Source organism: Arachis hypogaea, chromosome 5, assembly GCF_003086295.3.
Source record: "Arachis hypogaea cultivar Tifrunner chromosome 5, arahy.Tifrunner.gnm2.J5K5, whole genome shotgun sequence".
Classification (NCBI taxonomy): Eukaryota; Viridiplantae; Streptophyta; class Magnoliopsida; order Fabales; family Fabaceae; genus Arachis; species Arachis hypogaea.
The window spans coordinates 101190180-101211240 of record NC_092040.1 but is presented as its reverse complement, the minus strand read 5'-3'; the positions used below and the strand labels follow the sequence as shown (position 1 = coordinate 101211240).

At 39.2% G+C, this 21061-nt stretch overlaps 2 protein-coding genes across 2 annotated transcripts; both read left to right on the top strand.

The window, feature by feature from the left end:
* The first annotated feature begins 2930 nt into the window (after positions 1-2930).
* Positions 2931-4939, top strand: LOC112803880 (uncharacterized). Its single transcript, XM_025847331.1, has 2 exons — positions 2931-4114; positions 4222-4939. Exons 1-2 carry the CDS (start codon positions 2931-2933, stop codon positions 4937-4939), a joined length of 1902 nt encoding a protein of 633 aa, XP_025703116.1.
* Positions 4940-14181: 9242 nt separating this feature from the next.
* Positions 14182-16513, top strand: LOC112802296 (small ribosomal subunit protein RACK1). The gene is made up of 3 exons (XM_025845439.3): positions 14182-14828; positions 15610-15964; positions 16200-16513. The coding sequence occupies exons 1-3, from the start codon at positions 14311-14313 to the stop codon at positions 16299-16301; spliced, it is 975 nt and encodes a 324-aa protein (XP_025701224.1). The 5' UTR covers positions 14182-14310; the 3' UTR covers positions 16302-16513.
* Positions 16514-21061: the final 4548 nt, after the last annotated feature.

Below are 21061 nucleotides of genomic sequence, written 5' to 3'. Positions count from 1 at the left end.
TTTTTTATTTATTTGATTAAATATTAATTAGTATTTATTTATATGTTTATGTTTTTATTTGGTTAAAAATTTAAAATTGAGATAATTACTTGAATTTTATTTATATTAATATTAATACGGTGAGTATTAATTCTTTATATGAATATTTATTTATATTAGTATTAATATTAGTATTAATATAAATATAGTGAATGTCGATTTTTGATATGAATATTTATTAGATTTATTTATTTAGTTAAATATAATTAGCATTTATGTACGTATGCTTGATGTTTTTATATTAATATTAATATCTTTATGTAAATATTTTTATGAAAATATTTATGTATAACTTTGATATAAGTTTATAATGATTTATTTATGATTTATAATTTATAGGTAGATTTTACTTTTAATTTTACTTATTAGATAAATAAAACAGATGATTACAAATTAAATAATAGTAATACTCAACCCGAAATAAATATTTATTTAATGAAAATATACTTAGTTTTTTTGAAGATTATCTAATAATTTTCTAAAGTGAGCAATACTAAAAAATATATAGTGTCGGTTAGGGGTGTCCACGGATCGAATCGGATTGGATATGGCCGAAAATTCGATTCGATCCGCACAATTTTCATCGGATCGGATCGGATATGATATTCGCGTTTTTTAGTGCCAGATCCGATCCGATCTGCATGCGGATCGGATCGGATATCAGATATATCCGCATAATTAAACCTTCTCTTTTTAATCATATTTCTATGTAAAAAAATTCAATAAAAATATTTCTTTTATACTTTTAAACTTATTTATTCCTAAAATATTTTTAATCAAACTCCTTCTAAATAACAAAAATAAAATAATACAATATATGAATAATAATTACTAACTAAAACATACAAACAAGTAAATATAATACCAAACATATATTTTTATTTATTTTTAATTATTATTGTGCAGAACTGCGGATCCGCGGATGTAGAGCAGATATTCGTGATCCGATCCGCAAAGGGTGCAGATCGGATAGGATCCGATCCGATCAATTTGCGGATCAGATCGTATCCGCAATTTTCGGATGGGATGCAGATATTTACCGCGGATCTGCAGATACGATCCGATCCATGGACACCCCTAGCGTCGGTCCGTATGCTTCCAGTTATGTCACCTTACATGATTTATTTCGCTAATACAATTTCATCATAAATATAAAATACGATCTTAGTCGATAATTTTATCTGTTTGCAAACAGAAAAATACATAAATATCCAAGAATCGATGCAAGAAATGGTAAACAGATCCAATTCCAAGTTAGCAGAAGTATTAGTGGACCATCGATTTTCTTGCAATCAAAACGAGATGTCCTACATAGCCCTCTGTACAGGTATGCTAGGCATGTCGATCCCCAACTATATTGTCCGATACTGTCTAAATCACGAAACAAAGGCAGAAACTTATAGTGCATAACTATCCAAAACTTATCTCCAAACAAGAACGTACCAAATAACAACATAATGTGGCATTTCACGTACCTCTGAATGCTGTTTTCGTCAAACAACTATAAACGATCCTTTAAATTTCAAAGCCACGTCAATTTTATGAAACTTCCTCTACAATCTGACTTTCTCGGTGCAATCCCAAATTGGTGCAAACACTTAGCCTCTAAGGTTTCGTGACTACTACTTACTCCTGTCACTAGAAGATCGTTTGTCTAAAGACCAAGAATAACAGTCACATCTTCCAATGTCACATCACACTCACTAACCGAAAGGTGAAATGTCTGTATGTTTGAGTGCTATCTCTCGATTAGAGCATTTATCATTGTTGATTGACATTGATCTATTCCAATCTAAAAAACATGATAAAAATCAGCAAACGGTAAATACTCCTCTACATTCGGATTGTACGAATTCAAAAACAATAGGTGGTTATATGTCAACATTCGTAAACTTTACAAAAATATAGCCAAATATTACATCAAACAATTTTTAAAATTATAATTAGTTATAACTCTAATAATATTAATATTCTATTCTGTTACGGCCTGGCCCAAACCACATACGGGTCGACCCGACCCATTGAGAATCCGACCCGAGCGGTCGGGTTCTCAGCACTCGCCACGATACCTGGACACGCGTCCTCACCATCCCTCCAATACAGCTGTGAGGAAGCTTTCAGGAAAGTGGGCCAGTCCCCACAGGGCCCACCTCTGACACGGTATAAATGGGGAAGGACCTGCCCTCCCCCCAAGGTACGTCACATACTACATCTTATACTCATCTGTACATTCACTGACTAGAGCGTCGGAGTGTCTTTGCAGGTGACCCCACTCCTCCTTCTCCGCACATCGAGACCTCGGCGGCCCGGTTCATCAACGTTCACACGACAGCATCAACCAAGGCGCCTCCCCCTCATCCTTATCCGAACCGTCTTGCAACCGACAAACCGGACATTGGCGCCATCTGTGGGGACGCCTAAATGGACGTCGTGCCAGGCACCAGAGACCAAGGCCGAGCAGCCGGCGCAGAGGGGGCAGCCTCCGTCGCCTCGCCAAGAGGACGATGAAAGTCCCCCGACAACACACTGAACCACGTATAGGGACACGACCCTTCGGAGGAACTGGCGGCGACAGCGCCAGAATAATGTAGGAGCTACACCACAAGGTCCAGAACCTGGAACGACAGCTAGCCGATCAGGAGCATGATCGACGAACCACCGATCCTAGCTACTCCCCATCTCCTGAAAGCCGAGAGAGAGATTCCCGCCGAAGTCATCTCCGACACGCCTCCGCATCCCGGACGGAAGCGGAGAGCACCCGAGAAGAACCACCTATCCCGAGAAGACGAAACGACACAATCATCTACTCCCGAGGCAAAGAAACATGCCTCACGGGACGAGATCGCGAAGACGGGGAAGAGAGGGCTGAGAGGACACGGCGACCCGTGATAATGGGCGCCACCCCGTTCCATCGATCCATCCTCGAGGTCCGGTTGCCGAAGCACTTCGACAAACCAACGGACATGAGGTACGATGGAACCCAGGACCCTCTGGAACACCTCACAGCCTTCGAAGCTAGGATGAATCTGGAGGGAGTAGGGGATGAGGTGAGGTGCCGAGCCTTCCCGGTGACTTTGGCAGGACCCGCGATCAGATGGTTTAACGGCCTCCCGCAGGGATCCATCTATGGGTTTTCGGACATTAGCCGTGCCTTCTTAGCCCAATTCACGACACGAATAGCAAAGGCAAAGCACCCGATCAACCTTCTTGGGATAACCCAAAGAAACGGGGAGCCGACCAGAAAATACCTAGACCGGTTCAACGACGAATGCTTGAAAATTGACGGCCTAACCGATTCGGTGGCCAGCCTTTGTCTGACGAACGGCCTCCTCAACGAGAACTTTCGAAAACACCTCACCACGAAACTGGTTTGGACGATGCACGAGATCCAAATGGTAGCAAAGGAGTACATAAATGACGAGGAAGTCAGCCAAGTCATTGCTGCCAACAAACGGCACTCCGGCTACAACCAACCTAGGCAACAAGGTAACGGAGAAAGACAAAAAGAACAAGTCAGGGAGGGAGCGCCGGGCAAGGCACCCAGACCATTCCCCCGGGTCGGGAAATTCACTAACTACACTCTGCTCACTCTTCCCATCATGGAAGTTTATCAGCAGATTGCCGAGAAAGGAATCATGTCAAAGCCCCGACCACTAAAGGACAGTACGGGGGAAAACAAGAACTTTTACTGTGACTATCACAAGGGCTATGGGCACCAAACACAGAACTGTTTTGACCTGAAGGACGCACTAGAACAAGCGATATGGGAGGGTAAACTAATAGAATTCTCCCATCTTATAAGGGAGCCGAGAAGACGTCATCGCGACCAAGACGAAGAAGGCAAAACCCGGTCGGCAAAGTGGCGACAAGAGCCAGAAGATAGAGACCACGGCCTCACCGTGATAAACGTAGTAACAGCCAAAAACACCGCGCCAAGGTCGCGATCGGCACACAAGAAAGACACCAAGGTCCTGGCGGTCTCCTCCTCGCTGGTGCGAAGTTCTAAGAAACCCCCATCCATCTCTTTCGACCGGAAGACCAGTGGTTCGATGAGGCCTCCGAAAATCCACCCATGGTCATCACGGCCAGAGTGGGAACCGGCCTCGTCAAACGAATCCTTGTCGACACGGGGGCAGACTCGAACATCATGTTCCGCAACGTGTTCGATGCATTGGGGCTAAGGGACGCCGACCTATCGACTCAACAACACGGGGTCATCGGGTTGGGCGACCACTTCATCAAACCTGATGGAGTAATATCGCTGCCGGTCTCTGTGGGACAGGCTCAAGGCCGAAGATCGGCGATGGCCGAGTTCTTGGTCCTCCGAGATTCCACGGCCTATAACATCATCTTAGGAAGGAAGACGATTAACGATGTTGAAGCGATAATCAACACAAAGCTGCTAGTCATGAAGTTTGTCACCGACGACGGATCTATAGGGTCCATAAGAGGAGACCTTGAAACGGCGGTTGCTTGCGACAATGCCAGCCTCTCCCTAAGGAAGAAATCCAGAGAGGCGTCAGGGGTGTTCCTGGCTGACTTGGACGCCAGGGTTGACGACAAGCCCAGACCGAAATCGGAGGGGGACCTGGAGAAGTTCAGGGTCGGTGACACGGAGGACAAGTTCACGTTTGTCAATAGAAACCTTCCGCAAGAATTGAAGGAACCCTTGGTAGAAATGATCAGGGCCAATGGGGACTTGTTCGCCTGGACGCCGGCCGACATGCTGGGCATAGACCCCAAAGTCATGTCCCATCACCTAGCCGTCAAAGCGGAAGCCCGCCCGGTGGCTCAGAGGAGGAGAAAGATGTCGTGCGAAAGGGCGGAGGAGGTGGCCAGGCAGACGGCCAGCCTCCTTGAAGCAGGCTTCATACGGGAACTAGGTCGTAGACTACTCTGACCTCAACAAGGCATGCCCTAAGGATTGTTTCCCCCTCCCCAACATAGATGCGCTCGTCGACGTGGCGGCGGGCTACCGGTATCTGAGCTTCATGGATGCCTACTCCGGCTACAACCAGATACCGATGCACCGGCCCGATGAGGCTAAAACAACATTTATAACACCAGGAGGAACCTTCTGCTACAGGGTAATGCCGTTCGGCCTAAAAAACGCGGGAGCAACATACCAAAGACTGATGAACAAAATATTTGGCGACCTCAAAGGCAAGACAGTTGAAGTCTATGTAGATGACATCCTCGCGAAAACTGCGCGACCCGATGACCTTTTGAATGACCTGAAAAGTGTATTCGCGTCTCTCCGACAACACGGTATGAGGCTCAATCCCCTGAAGTGTGCCTTCGCCATGAAGCCGGAAAGTTCCTAAGATTCATGATAACCCAAAGGAAAGTAGAAGCCAACCCTGAGAAATGCCAAGCGATACTCCAGATGAAGAGTCCGGGTTGCGTCAAGGATGTCCAAAGATTGGCAGGTCGACTAACCTCGTTTTCCCGTTTCCTCGGAGCTTCGGCAACAAAAGCCCTACCCTTCTTTAACCTCATGAGGAAAGGGATAGCGTTTGAATGGACGCCCGCATGCGAGGAAGCTTTCAAACACTTCAAGGAAATCCTAGCAACACCCCCCTTACTCGGAAAGCCAAAGGCCGGAGAGCCGTTATACCTGTACCTCGCCATAACAGGAGAAGCCCTGGCCACGGTCTTGATACGAGAAGAAGGAAGGGCTCAGCAGCCAGTCTATTTCGTGAGCAGAGCCCTACAAGGGGCGGAACTAAGGTACAGCAAACTGGAAAAGCTAGTTCTGGCACTCTTGACCACTTCGAGGACGTTAAAACAATACTTCCAAGGCCACCAGATTGTCGTAAGGACGGACCAAGGAATCCGACAAGTTCTCCAGAAACCCGATTTGGCGGGAAGAATGATGACTTGGTCCATCGAACTCTCCCAATACGACATACGGTACGAGCCTCGACAAGCGATCAAGGCGCAAGCGATGGCAGATTTCCTGGTAGAAGTAACAGGAGAACCAACCGAAGAGACGGGCACACGGTGGAGGCTCCACGTGGACGGGGCCTCCAATCAGACATTCGGGGGCGCCGAGATCATCCTAGAGAGCCCGGCCGGGGTCGTGTACGAGCAGTCGATTAAGTTTGAATACCCCGTTTCGAACAACCAAGCAGAATACGAAGCCCTCATATGAGGCTTAGCCCTAGCAAAGGAGGTTGGAGCGACAAGGTTGGAAATATGCAGCGATTCACAAGTCGTCACCTCCCAAGTGAACGGGAGCTACCAAGCCAGGGACTCGCTACTACAAAAGTACTTGGAGAAAGTCAAGGATTTGAGCCGGATGTTTGAGGAAGTCACGATCCACCACGTTTCGAGAGAAAGGAACACACGGGCAGACCTCATATCGAAGTTGGCTAGCACAAAACCGGGAGAAGGCAACCGATCTCTCATCCAAGGAATGATGAAGGAGTCGGCAGTCACTCTGCACCTCTCAAAGCTAAGCCCCTCATGGTTGGACCCCATCACCGACTTCTTAGAAAACGACAAACTTCCCGATAACGAAAAAGATGCTAAGAAACTGAGAAGGGAAGCAACCAGGTATGCGATCATCCAGGGTCAGTTGTTCAGGAAAGGATTCAACCAGCCCCTACTGAAATGTCTGCACCCCGACCAAACGGACTACGTCCTCAGGGAAGTCCATGAAGGGTGCTGCGGCCATCACATAAGAGGCAATGCCCTGGCAAGAAAATTAATCCGGGCCGGATACTATTGGCCGTCAATGATGCCAGACTCGAAAGAATTCGTTAGAAAGTGTGTCAGATGCCAAGAAAACGCCAATTTCCACAAAGCACCGGCCTCCGAGCTAAGCTTGTTAACGTCTTCCTGGCCATTTTCACAATGGGGAGTCGACCTCTTGCGGCCCTTCCCGGTTGGTCGTGGACAAGTCAAGTACCTCATAGTCGCCATTGACTACTACACCAAATGGATAGAAGCTGAGCCGCTGGCCAGCATATCCTCATCCAATTGCAGGAAGTTCATATGGAGGCAAGTGATAACACGGTTTGGTATCTCGGAGGTCGTTATCTCGGACAACGGAACACAGTTCACCGACAAGAAATTCACGGAGTTCCTCACCGGCCTGGGCATAAGACAGAGGTTCTCCTCGGTGGAACACCCCCAAACAAACGGACAGGTTGAGTCCGCAAACAAGATCATCCTGCTAGGACTTAAGAAGCGGCTAGACAATAAAAAAGGTGCTTGGGCCGACGAGCTCGCCTCGGTCCTCTGGTCCTACTGTACAACCGAGCACTCTTTCACCAGGGAGACCCCCTTTCGACTAACGTACGGGCTAGATGCGGTAATACCTGTGGAAATCAGGGAACCAAGCCCACGACTACTTTTGAAGGGAGTAGAGGAAGCTGTGGAGAAAGATCTAATAGATGAAGCCAGGGAGATGACCCACTTTACGGAAACAGCGCTAAAGCAAAGAATGGCCCTGCGCTACAACGCCAAAGCACTCAAAAGAAAGTTTGAAGCAAACGACCTCGTCCTGAGGCGCAACGACATCGGCTTACCGACCCCGGGAGAGGGCAAACTGAGAGAAAACTGGGAAGGGCCCTACAGAGTCAAAGAGGTGATTGGTAAGGGTGCATACAAATTGGAAAAGCTCAATGGCAAGGAGATCCCGAGGACATGGAACGCAGATAACTTAAGAAGGTTTTACTCCTAAGTCGTTTACTTTGTAACAACACCTCAATACCTTTGCTACAATGGTAAGATTTGCTTGATTACCAATTGTTATGCTTGCCCATATTTTTTCTATCTTGTGTTTACTTTCTTTTTTGAGCAACCACCGTGCAAACAAGGATACACGGTCCCGGGACTGATCACCCCGGGAGCCCCTAGGCTAAGGACATAGCAAACAGCCATAACAAAAAATAACGCGACCTCAAGGAAATACCGACGTAACGATAAAAGCGAGTAAACCGGCAAACATTGAAACGAGACCAACATAGTAAGCAAGCGTACGTACATACAAACCAGCAAACCCACTAACGGTTTCGATACGAACACAGTTCTACAAAAAGTTCAAAAGTTACAAAAATCACTTCTTCGGCATGTCGACGACCTTCCCGTCCTTAATGGTTTTGAAGACGCCAATTGCTGATATATCGAAATCAGGAGCAATAGTCTTCACTTGAGCTTTGAGGGCCTCTTCGGTCATGAAAATCGCATTCTTGCCCTGCTCCTTAACCTCCTTGTGTTTTTTCTTGAATGCATCGGCCTCGTCCCGAGTGGTCTTAGCGGCCGCAACTGCGTCATCACGGTCTTTCTCCAACGTGGCCACCCGATTTTGTGCGGCGCTCAACTGGCTCTTCAGGGTCATCTCTTGCTCTGTCAGACGGGACACAGACGCATCGGCAGTTTTTAACTTCTCTTCGGCCGACGCAGTTTTCTTCTCGGCGGCCTCGAGCTTATTCCCTGCCTCCGCCAGTTGCCCTTGAAGCGTTTCAACTTGAGCTTTAAGCTTGTTGTTGGCTGCGGCCGCGGCCTCAAGCTTCCGACGAAGCAAGGCCATACCCGAAAGCTCGAACTCAGCCTTCCGGGCTATGGCCGCGCTGCGAAGGAGGGTACAGTACATCCATCATGCCTGCCCGGAGAGGTCGGTACCATGGAAATGTTCCTCCGTGCCAGGAAGCAACTGAGTATCTATGAACGACCCGGCATCAAAGTTCCTTTCCATGACGGTAAGGACCCCCTCGGGACTAGACTGCGACCTCTGTCTCTTGGGGGTGGGGATGACGGACAACTCCTCGTCCTCCTCCCGACGAGCCGAAGACGAGTGCCCAGGAACGACCACTTCCTGGAAAATAGGGGACGCGGATGTCGGAGTGGCAACCTTCGTGGTCGTGGTGACGTCGGGAGGCGTGGGTGCCGTCTGGGCCGCCTCGCCCTCAGGAACCGCCACCGACTGTCCCCCAGCCTCTTCGCCATCATCCTCCTGGAGGAAGGTATGGAACAAATTCTCCATGCCGGTCACTTCGGCGGACAGTCCCACTACAAACAAGAAATGAACAAATTAGCAATCAGTACAGCAAGGCAAAAATAAACAATCATGTAAACGACGACACGACAAAGACAACTCACGAATATAATCTCGGGCGACCTCTCGGCTACCCATAAGGAGATGAGGATTCACATTATTTCTCCCAAGAACGGCCCACAGTATGTCGGCTACCTTCCGATCCACAGCCGACATCCCTTTGTAAGTAACCTTGATGAAAGGATTGGACCCCGCCCCGAAGCTCCAGTACGTCGGGATGAGGCGCTCCCTTTCCAACGACAACCAAAAAGGGTGACGACCCTTAACTGGCCGAACTTTAAAATACTTGTCCTTGAACCCATGATAAGAGTCCTCAAACAAGCCGAAAATCCTCCGACCTTGGGCAGACCGGAAGGAAATGAACCCTTTTTATGTTTCCCTTCCTTCGAAGGGTTCGTAAGATTAAAAAAGTATAGGAAGACGTCGACAGAGATCGGCAGCTCCAAGTACTCGCACACCATCTCGAAGCAGCAGATTGAAGCCCAACTGTTCGGATGCAGCTGGGATGGCGCCACCGAGATCCGGTTAAGAAGGTCCATCTGAAAGGGAGAGAAAGGGATGTGAACCCCTACTTGGGTGAACATGGCCTTGTAAAACCAGATCCAGTCGGCAACACGGGGGGCGTTGAAGTTAATCTCATACAACCGTTCGTGAGGAGCAGGGACATACACGTCATAATTAGCCTCTTCATCGGTACCCCCACATAGGTACTCGGCCTGACGAAATTCCGTGAGCTCCTCCTCACCCATCTGGTTGGGGGAGTCCCTAAGGTCGGAAACAACCCAGGCATACGAGTCGTAACCCGCAGCGGAAGTGGAAGCCCGGCCGACGACACGAGGCATACCTACAGTGGGGGCACCGCTCGGTTAGTCCATGAGGTCGGAAGCCCGGAAAAACCTAAAAACCCACACATCACCTATCCTACAACCCAAACTAAGCATAGCTAAAGGGGAGACCAAATAAGACCAAGTCCAGAATGGTAACCCCCCTTGGCACACCATATTCGATAGAAAGAAAATACATCTATTCACAGAAATAAAACAACAAGCAACAGATACCTATAACGAACGTGCAGAAAACCATTGAGGCAGAAAGAAAATGGTGATTACCTGGATTATTAGGAAAGTTCGGAAATGAACGAGACACGCAAGAATGCTGAAAAGAACTTCTGGATGATGGAGAATGCGTGAAAAAGGAGGAACAAAGACAATTAGGAGAAACAAGAATGGAAGAGGAAAATGCGAAACTGTTTAAAACTGCCTTAGGGAGAGCGCGAAAGACCTAGAGGCAAAATGGTCTTTTCAACCCATTATGAGCATTCAATGCCCCGCGCGAGAAACGAGGCGACGAATGAACGCCCCGAATTACGAACGGGCATACACGCGAGTGGCGCGTCTCTCACACGAACGACCGACCTAGCGACTATGAATAAAGAGACAACCCGCCACCAACAGCCCATGCGGCTGATTGCCGGCGCGTTGGGGGTACTGTTACGGCCTGACCCAAACCATATACGGGTCGACCCGACCCATTGAGAATCCGACCCGAGCGGTCAGGTTCTTAGCACTCGCCACGATACCTGGACACGCGTCCTCACCATCCCTCTAATACAGCTGTGAGGAAGCTTTCAGAAAAGTGGGCCCGTCCTCACAGGGTCCACCTCTGACACGGTATAAATGGGGAAGGACCTGCCCTCCCCCCAAGGTACGTCACATACTACATCTTATACTCATCTGTACACTCACTGACTAGAGCGTCGGAGTGTCTTTGAAGGTGACCCCCTCCTCCTTCTCCGCACATCGAGACCTCGGCGGCCCGGTTCATCAACATTCACACGACAGCATCAACCAAGGCGCCTCCCCCTCATCCTTATCCGAACCGTCCTGCAACCAACAAACGGGACATATTCTATTCTATTTATCCACATAAATATACATACATACAACAACAATACAATACATATTCATAATACCACAAACTTAAATATTTGTAAGATAATTTATTAGTTAAATAATTAATAATTACTAATTTACTATTAAAAATTAATAATTTTTTAGTAATAGTAACTAATTTATTAAAATAATACTAAATTTAGTGTTAATTAGTTAATTTGGTAACTAACCTGTATGCATAAATATGTCTAATTTACAAATTATTTAATTAACATTATTAAAAAATTTGAAAATTTTACTTCAAAAAATATATTAATTAAATATCTAACTATAATTATTAATTATTAAAATTAAAAAATAAATTGAATTTACTAAATCTATTTTTGCTAAACTCCACAATAATAATAATTTAACTTCTAAATTTAATTAATAAAACTAAAAAATATTTCGAATATTTTTTATTTTAAAAAATTATGATATTATTATTCATATTAAATATTTTAGTAAATTATTTATTAAATTTTTATTAAATTATTCGTTACATAATTATTTATTTATTTGTAAATAATTTATCAAATAATAATTTCTATTTCACTAATAATAAATAATAACTTACTAATAATAATAACTAAATAACTAATTAATTAACCCTAAACCGGATGACTAACCTAATTTAACTAACAATATTAAAAACTTTAAAAACTCAACTATAATATATTTATGTTAATTAAATATCTAACAATAAATAAATAATTATTAACGGAGCAAAAATATCATATTTATTAAAATCTACTTTACAAAAATTATACAATAATAACGTAACTCTAATAATAATAAATAAAACTAAGATATAATTTTAATAATTATTACAAAATATTTTAAACATATATTTTTCAATAATTACTACATTAATCCAATTCTAACATTATCATTAATTAAAGAGATATTTTCCGCATTTAAGTAATTTTGACATCCAAGTTCATGAAATAATTTTAGGTCACACACTTTTTTTTGTTTTTCTTCTTTTCTCATGCTTTTTCTCTTCTTCCTCTTTTCTCCTTGCGCTTCTTCTTCTACTTCTTTTTTTTTTTTAATTAAGTTGACTTTAATTTAAATTTGAATTAAACTTGTGGATAAAGTAATAAATATACTAACAATTTTTTAAATTCTAAATTAACGTGAATATATGTAAAAGGACATATGTAGCTGCAATTTTTAAAAAGAATCAACAATATTTTAAAAAATAGTGTTAAAAAGAATCAACAAATTTTTAAAAAATAATGTTAAAATTTTAAAAATAACAACTTAAGTAAAACTAGTTAAAATTTAAAAAATAACAACTTAACTAAAACAATCTAAAATTTAAAAAACAACAATCTAAAACAATGGTTTAAAATTTAAAACATAACCACCAAGTAAAACAACCCAAACAAATAATTTAAAATTTGAAAATAACAATCTAAGTAAATAATAATTTATAATTTATAAATATAATTTTAAAAATTTCTAGTGACAACACCTAAACAAAGAAACTTTTAGACTCAACGTATGAATGGCATGTCAGTATAAGCTTTCCATTTGTATTACGAATTACGAATTACGATTACGGTTACGATAAAAATAAAGATAAAGATTATAGAGTTCGTCGGGAGTGGAAAAAAATCATATTTAAAAAATTAAAGTCAAAAATAGTGTTTGAAAAGATAATAATTTTTTTAAATTTTATTTTAGAAAAAAATCTTGATTAAAATTAAGGAAAAAAGACAGATAGGTCCCTAACTTTTTAAATTTTCGACAAATATATCCCGACAAAATTTAAATACAAAAAAGTCCCTAACTTTAACAAACGGAGGACAATTTAATCCTTCCGTCTATTTGTCTCTTATACACCAAACGGAACTGGCTGACGTGAATGAAATGGTGTCCAGATGTCCGTTACGGTGCCACGTTGGAAGGAGAATAAAATTCGAAGGACAAATAAGTCATTGACATCATTTTGCAAATAAAGTTTAAAAGACAAATAGGTCCTTGAGAATTTAGTTCATTATACTTCTATTATGAGGATTTAGTTTATAAAATTATGCTTGTATTTTAAAATCTAGTTAACTTGTTGTATTCGGTAATTTAGATTATTTGTATTAAAACTGCAGAAATTAGGCTTATTCTGTTTCTACTTTTTTTCCCTTAAATTGCATTATTTCAGTTTTCTCACATTAGTTAGCATTAGTTAAAATTAGTGCATTTCTGTATTATATTATAATTTGTTAAATTACATTAGTTCACTTATGCATCATTCATGTATTAAGTTAGTATTAGTGCATTTGTGTATTATATTAGAATTAGTATTTTTATCCGTAATAACATTATAGGAATAATTTTTTTTAAAAATTATAATTCACTTTGTTCTAACAATATAAATTATGCATAGCACAAAAAATTTATAAAAGCAAACTACTTTTACAAAAAAGTCGTAAGTTCACAAAAGTCCTTGGCTAAGAAAACGAAGATATCTGTAGATAAAAAATTAATTAATAAGATTTTTAGTTATTATTTTTATATGAAAAAAATCTAATTTTTTATTAATAATTAATTTTAACATTCGTTATCTAAAATCTAAAATAATTTAACTCGTGTATACTTTTACATTTAAAATATTTTAATTGTAAAAAAAATCGAATGACATATTTTGTTTTGTCAAATTACTAATATAAAATATAAATTATATATAGAATAAAAATAGTAGAGAAAAGTAGAAAAATGAAGAGAGGTAGATGAGAGAATTTAGGAAGGAAATTTATTAATTTTGAAAAAAAATATTTTCTTTCAATTTTAATAAGAGTATTATGTGACACATTTAACTATTAAATTAAATAGTAATATAGGATACATATAGAAGTATAATGAACTAAATTCTTAAGGACTTATTTGTCCTTCAAACTTTATTCCCCTTCTAGCATGGCACCGTAACGGACATTTGAATACTGTTTCATCCACGTCAGCCAATTCTATTTGGTAAATGAGAGGCAAAGAAAAAGAAAGATTAAATTGTCTTCTGTATATTAAAATTAAAGACTTTTTTATATTTAAATTTTGTCAAAAATATATTTATCAAAAATTTAAAAAGTCAGGATCTATGTGTCTTTTTTTCCTAAAATTAAATTCTTCAACAAAACAGCAAAACGAACCATAGTTTATCCCAAAACCCTAAATCGAATTTTTGACACCATATATAAAGACAGAAGCAAGCGCCCTTTTCTTCATCGCAGTTCGCACTCTCTCCCAATCCTTCAAACCCTACCATCCACAGAAACAACAATGGCAGACGGACTTGTTCTCCGCGGCACCATGCGAGCCCACACGGACTCCGTCACAGCCATCGCAACCCCAATCGACAACTCCGACATGATCGTAACCGCCTCACGCGACAAGTCCATCATCCTCTGGCACCTCACCAAGGAGGGGGGCACCTACGGCGTCCCCCGCCGCAGGCTCACCGGTCATTCTCACTTCGTTCAGGACGTCGTTCTCTCTTCCGACGGCCAGTTCGCTCTATCCGGCTCCTGGGATGGCGAGCTCCGCCTCTGGGACCTCGCGGCCGGAAAGTCCGCTCGCCGATTCGTCGGACACACAAAGGACGTTATGTCTGTTGCGTTCTCGGTTGATAACCGTCAGATCGTGTCGGCGTCTCGTGACCGCACGATTAAGTTGTGGAACACTCTTGGCGAGTGCAAATACACGATCCAGGACGGTGATGCGCATTCCGATTGGGTTTCTTGCGTTAGGTTTAGCCCTAACACTGTGCACCCTACCATTGTTTCTGCGTCTTGGGACAGGTAGATTTAAATATGTTTTTTCTTTTAATTGTTTTTGGTTCAGATATGTAATTCTGGGTTGAAAAGAGTGTTTCTGTGGTTGTTGACTTTGTGTGATTTATAGGGTTTGATTGGATTGATTGAGTTGCGATAAAAGGGCTTATTTATGCAATAATATTAGTGAGTATTAGGGTTGAACTTCTTTTTCCTTCTGATTATAAAAAGTTTGGAAAATGCGCTTTTTTGTGGAGTATGTTGTGTGATTTATAGGGTTTTGATTGGAAGGATTGATTTGTGATTAATGAAAGAAAGACCATGTTTTTGCAATAATTTTTGGATTAGCATCGGGAAGTAAGATTTTTTCCCTCTTATTACATTTGTTTACTTTGACATTTATAATCATGGAAAACGAACTTGTTTCTTAAAGTTTCAAGTTTGTATATTCTATGAAGGGCATGTGCTTGTATTTTGAAATGTGTAGTTTGATTGGATAGAAATGCTTGTGAAAGAAAAGGTTTACTTTGTTAGAAACTTTGAAAAAAATGGTTTTGCCTTTAGATACAATATATTTGAGAAGTACGACGTAGGGGGGGGGTTTAAATTCACTTGCTTTTATCCCTTTTTCCTTTTCCAAAATTGTAGATAATTGGCATGCTAAATGCATTTTACATAGGTAGTACTGAATCATATGGCTTAATGGTTTGAGATTACTTAAGCTTAGGAGTTGCTTCGGTTTGGTTTATTTCCAACTGGCAATACATTTGCTACGATTTCTTACTGTTTTTTTTTTTTTTTTGGATAGGACTGTGAAAGTTTGGAACCTGACCAATTGCAAGCTGAGAAACACTCTTGCTGGTCATTCTGGTTATGTGAACACAGTTGCTGTTTCACCTGATGGTTCCCTGTGTGCCAGTGGTGGCAAAGATGGAGTAATTTTACTGTGGGATTTGGCTGAAGGGAAGAAGCTCTACTCCCTTGATGCTGGTGCTATCATCCATGCTCTGTGCTTTAGCCCTAATAGGTACTGGCTATGCGCTGCTACTGAACAGAGCATTAAGATCTGGGATTTGGAGAGTAAGAGCATTGTGGAAGACTTGAAGGTTGATCTCAAGACCGAAGCTGATGCCGCCACCGGTGGGAACGCCAACAAGAAGAAGGTAACTGTTCTCAGTCCCTCCCCTTCACACGCTTTTGGTTAATGCTAGATTTTCTTTTATAATAACATAGCTGATGATGGTTATCATTGGGTTTTAGTGTTTTCCTTATTGGGTTTTATAGTGATGCTCTCACAGATCTTTGATTCTTGTCCTGGTTGGTTTGATTTGCACCGTGGAATGAACTGTTATACATTAAGGTATTTATTTGTTGTTTCATTACACCATTGTCTTGCAGGTGATCTACTGCACCAGCTTGAACTGGAGTGCAGATGGAAGCACATTGTTCAGTGGTTACACTGATGGTGTGGTCAGAGTTTGGGGAATCGGACGGTTTTAGAAAAAAGGCTTCAAATTAATTTTGCGATGCACATCTGTTTTTATTTTTGAGACAGCTAGTTACTCATAGAACTCACCAGAAAAATGTTCTCTAGGTTGTTTATTGTTGAATATTTTTGGGTTATTTCTTTTTTTAATTTTATTTTTGTATTGTTGAAGTCTCAAGATAATGACGTTGGGCGGCCTTTAATTAATGTCACGTTGGCCTGGTTATGAATCGTTTTATGATCATTTTTGAGAAAAATCCAAATCAGCTCCTGACAATTATTTCAAGACGATGAGGTTATTGACAAAAAAAAATATCAACCTGACCCTGAGTTTTATTTTTTTATGGGATGGATTAGCTCCTGTGTCAAAAAAAGGCAATGTTGTTTTTTTTTAACACAGGGATTAATCAGTCTTAAAAAAAAATATCAAAGGCTGCACTGGGTGTTTTTTTATTTTTGGAATTTCGTCTTTTCGTGATAATTGTCAAAGGTCACGAGAGGTATTCACTCATCATTTTTCAATTACTTTTATCATGTGGAGCTTGATTGTGTAAAATCGTGTTTTGTTTCTTCCAATTCTCAAACTCGTTCATTTAACTATCCGAAAACCTTTCTTAAGCAAAGTAATTTGACCTTTTAATGCAGACGCATGCAAATTGGCAATAGTTTCCATGCTAAGATTGTCTTTGGACCTTGTTCTTCTACTTTGAAGGTGATTTTTCGTACCATACATGTTCATCTTGAACTAACATGGAACAGAGGGGTGGCAATGGGCAGGTAGTTGTGGGTTGTTGCTTAATTCAATTCCATTCCGCTCTACAATAAGTCCACATTGAACCGTTCCGTTTTTATAAGTGGGTAGTAAATTGTTAATTCCTAATTTGTCACTACGGGTACTGTTTTACTTCTATCTATTCTTATAATTATTAAAATTTTACAAATAAAATTAAATATTAAAATTTATGTAACTATTATAACATACATAACATAAATTAAAATAAAAATTTAAATATAATATAATATTATTGATTATTTTATTAATTATTTTATATATATTAGATATATTATATATCGGGGGCAGATTTAACTTAAATTGACCCCGTCCTATCCGTCCTGGTGCGGGAACGGGTGTAGATAATTACTCGCCTCGAGTGGGTAGAGACGGGTGGGTATCCACGAATTCGGTTAGTGTTGCCATCCTTAATGGAACCCAATAGACCATGTAAATCCCAACTTTCAGAGCTAAAAAACGATGGGCACGGATGGTTTTGGTGTTTTTTCCTGAGGCGGAAGAGAGGCATAGACTTGAAGTCTTGAACGGTGAAGAGCTATGATGCACAATGATATGACATATGGACACGAATTTTACAGAAATACATAATATATATAAAATATAAATTATATTTTATGTAAATTATAATGCTATTTTGATATTTTATTGAAGTTAAAATATAAATAAATGTTTTGATTATTTTTAATATTTTTTAAAGGAACCCAATAAACTATGTAAATCCCAACTTTCAGAGCTAAAAAGCGATGAGTTCGGATGGTTTTAGTGTTTTTTCTGTGGCAGAAGAGAGGCATAGATCTGAGGTCCTGAACGGTGAAGAGCTATGATGCACAATGATATGACATGTGGACACGAATTTTTCAAAAATACAGAATATATATTATATTTTATGTAAATAAATTGTAATGCTATTTTCATATTTTATTAATATTAAAATATAAATAAATTTTTTTTAATTTTTTTTAATATTTTTATTTATTTAAAATATTTAAAATATTTTTTGTTTTATTGAATAATATATATAATTTTTAAATTTATTTTAAGAGTACATATTAAGAATAAAGCGAAATACATTGACATGTTATGATATTTATGTATGTTTAAGCGTGTCCGAAAAAAATCTTTTATTATTCTTCTATTTTTTTATTAAGATACGACACGATACAGAAGACATATATGTTACACGAGTGTCAATAAGTGCGGACATAGTAACTCAGTCTGTACTTTATAGGCAACGAAAAATGGATATAATAGATATTTAAAGTTAGAGATATAGTTAGTTTAAATTCGCTTTTAAAAAAGTATTTATTTTTTTTATATTTAAAATTTTTTTTAACCGATAAAAATTATTTTATATTTGAATATATTTTTTTAGAAATTTAAAGTATTAAAAATATTTTTTATTTTTATTTTTCTTAATAAAAATATTTTTTTAAATACATATTCAAATAAATTTTAAATTAAATAAAAGTATTTTATTAAAAAAAAACTTTTTTCATTAAAAAAAATCAATCCACACTAACACACATTATGGTGGCTCTAGTGCTTCACATTCAAACCTGCTAATCTGATAGTATTACGATAAATTCAATCCGATAGAAAGATTTGACAAAAAATTATATATATAACATTAGTGTCAATTTAAGTAAATGTTGCACAAATAAATAACTGTTTATTTTTAAAACTTTTTCGACAAACTCATAGTTGAATTAGGAGTTGATATCTTATAAATTATCCGTAGAAAATTTATGTCAATCCAAAATCATTTGTTATACCCCCATATATATAAATTAATGTAATATATTTGTTTAAAATATATACAAAAAATTCTTCAATTACATATTTATTAATAGACTCATTTTTTTAATATGCATATTATATGTGTTGTGTCTTGTTATAGAAATTTAGAGTGCTAGACTAAAATGTGATAGCTGTTTTCTTAAAATGTAGCGAGAAGAAATTGAATCATCTAATTTATTTATTAGTAAAATAAGGTATATAAATCGGATGATCCAATTTGTATAGGAGAAAAAAGTTTAATTTGCATGTAGATAATCTTACCATCCAATTTTAATGTGGTTAAAATTTTTTTTTAGGTCAGAAGAAAACAAATTGGACCATCCAATTTGTTTGTTGGAAATTATTTTTTTGATGTGTCAATAGAAATCGGATTAACCGATTTGTTTAATATATATATATATGCAATTCGTATCCAAGTTGGCAAATCTCTCTTCTTTTTCTTCTTTCAGCCCCTCCAGAACTATCATTTTCGTTTGTGCTTGAAAAAAATTACAATGAAGTTCATGTTTATGTGAGAAAAAAAATAGATGATAGAATCGTATTAAAATTATATTATTTTCCTCAGATTTTGTTACAAATATTTGAAGAAGTGAAATTTATTTGTGAAAATCCGTTAGATATTATTATTCCGTTCACAATCTCATTTGAAGAACTAAAATGTGTGATTTGTGAGAAGATAAATTCTGAAATGTCAAGGAGAATATCCTGTATTTTATACAGGTATCCTATATCGGTATTTGGTGGATTCGTTCAATTTCAATCCAAATATGTAACTGATGAAGCGAGCATGCAAGAGATGTTTTCAATGTATATTGAAAGTTGCTTTCAGATGTCGTTCATTGAGTTTTATATTGAGTTCAAACAATCTGAAGTTGACCGAAATATTGAATGGAAAGATTACAATAGTAACAGTGAGAAAATGTTTGAAAGCAATTACAAGGTCATTGGTCCAGATGGAGATGAAGATCAAGCTGATGGCACTATGGAAGTAAATGTGACAGAAGTAGCAAATGCACTAGCAAACCAACATTCATTTGAGAAGCCATCTTTCATTGGCGCTTTGAATTTAGAGGCCATGCATGCTTCGGAGTTTTCTAAATATATGAGTGCAGGTACGTAATTGCCTATATTTATACAAGGGATTAAAATTTTGTTATAATTTATATTGTCGATCGATTAATTAGAATTTTATTATAATTTATAATTTCTAAAGATATAAAAAAATTATAATTTCTAAATTTACAAATATTAAAGTCTTTATAATCATAAATATGTGATAAACATAATTATAAACCAAGTTTTTTAAAAAAAAAATAGTAAAATCAATATTGTCCAAAACAAAATAAACATTCTCCAAAACATATAATTAAATATCTTCAAGTTTATAATCAATCAAACATAAAACATAAAAAAAGTATTAGGAGCCAATGTATGCAGTATACAATGTTTATAATGGGATTTATGTTGAAATTAAAAACAAATTAGGGTCAATTAATTAATTTTTAATTGTTTCATATTTGGAATTTGAAGGAAATTAGGATTTTCCTCAGTGATGTAAACAAAAAAATGGCAGCCCTAATTATAATTCTCTCTCAGCGCCGTTCTTCTTTTTCTTTCCATTCAGCACCGGCGTCCCTTCTTCCTTCCTCATGTTGTCATCATCCACCACATCAAGCCCCCCTTCGCGTCGCCCTCCTCAATCGCACCTCAGCGGGCGTGTCCTCCCTCATGTCGCCCTCCGCTATGCTACCGCGACCCCCGGTCATCGTTAGTGCGGCCGTTGAAACTCACCACCCCATGCTGCCCAATAGCCTCCCCCCGGCTCGCCACCAGGCTTGTTGCAATCTTGTTCCCCGCGTCTGACGCCACCAACACGATAATCTCCTCTCTGCAGTGCTGTTTCAATTTTTATGTTCCTCATGTCATTAATTTTTCAGGTTTGAATAAAAGTGTGTTGGATATTGAAAGAAGGTTTATGTCAATTAGGAATTTCACACAAATAATTCCGTTGCAAGTATAGTTCCCAACCAACAAACAACCTTCAATCAAAGTTTTAATTTGGTTGTCACAAGTACAAACCCCAATAAAAACCGAGAGTATTTAAATCTCGGATCGTCTCACAAGAAATTGTAATGAAGTACTCAATTATTGGCTATGAAGGAACAAGGAGGTTTGATTTGGCGA

Bases quoted from the DNA above. Each gene is read 5' to 3' on its own strand.
- LOC112803880 (XM_025847331.1), top strand. From the start codon at position 2,931: ATGGGCGCCACCCCGTTCCATCGATCCATCCTCGAGGTCCGGTTGCCG. The intron at 4,115-4,221 runs GTCATCACGGCC...ATTGGGGCTAAG, and splicing joins CCTCCGAAAATCCACCCATG to GGACGCCGACCTATCGACTC.
- LOC112802296 (XM_025845439.3), top strand. From the start codon at position 14,311: ATGGCAGACGGACTTGTTCTCCGCGGCACCATGCGAGCCCACACGGAC. The intron at 14,829-15,609 runs GTAGATTTAAAT...TTTTTTGGATAG, and splicing joins GTTTCTGCGTCTTGGGACAG to GACTGTGAAAGTTTGGAACC. The intron at 15,965-16,199 runs GTAACTGTTCTC...ATTGTCTTGCAG, and splicing joins GGAACGCCAACAAGAAGAAG to GTGATCTACTGCACCAGCTT.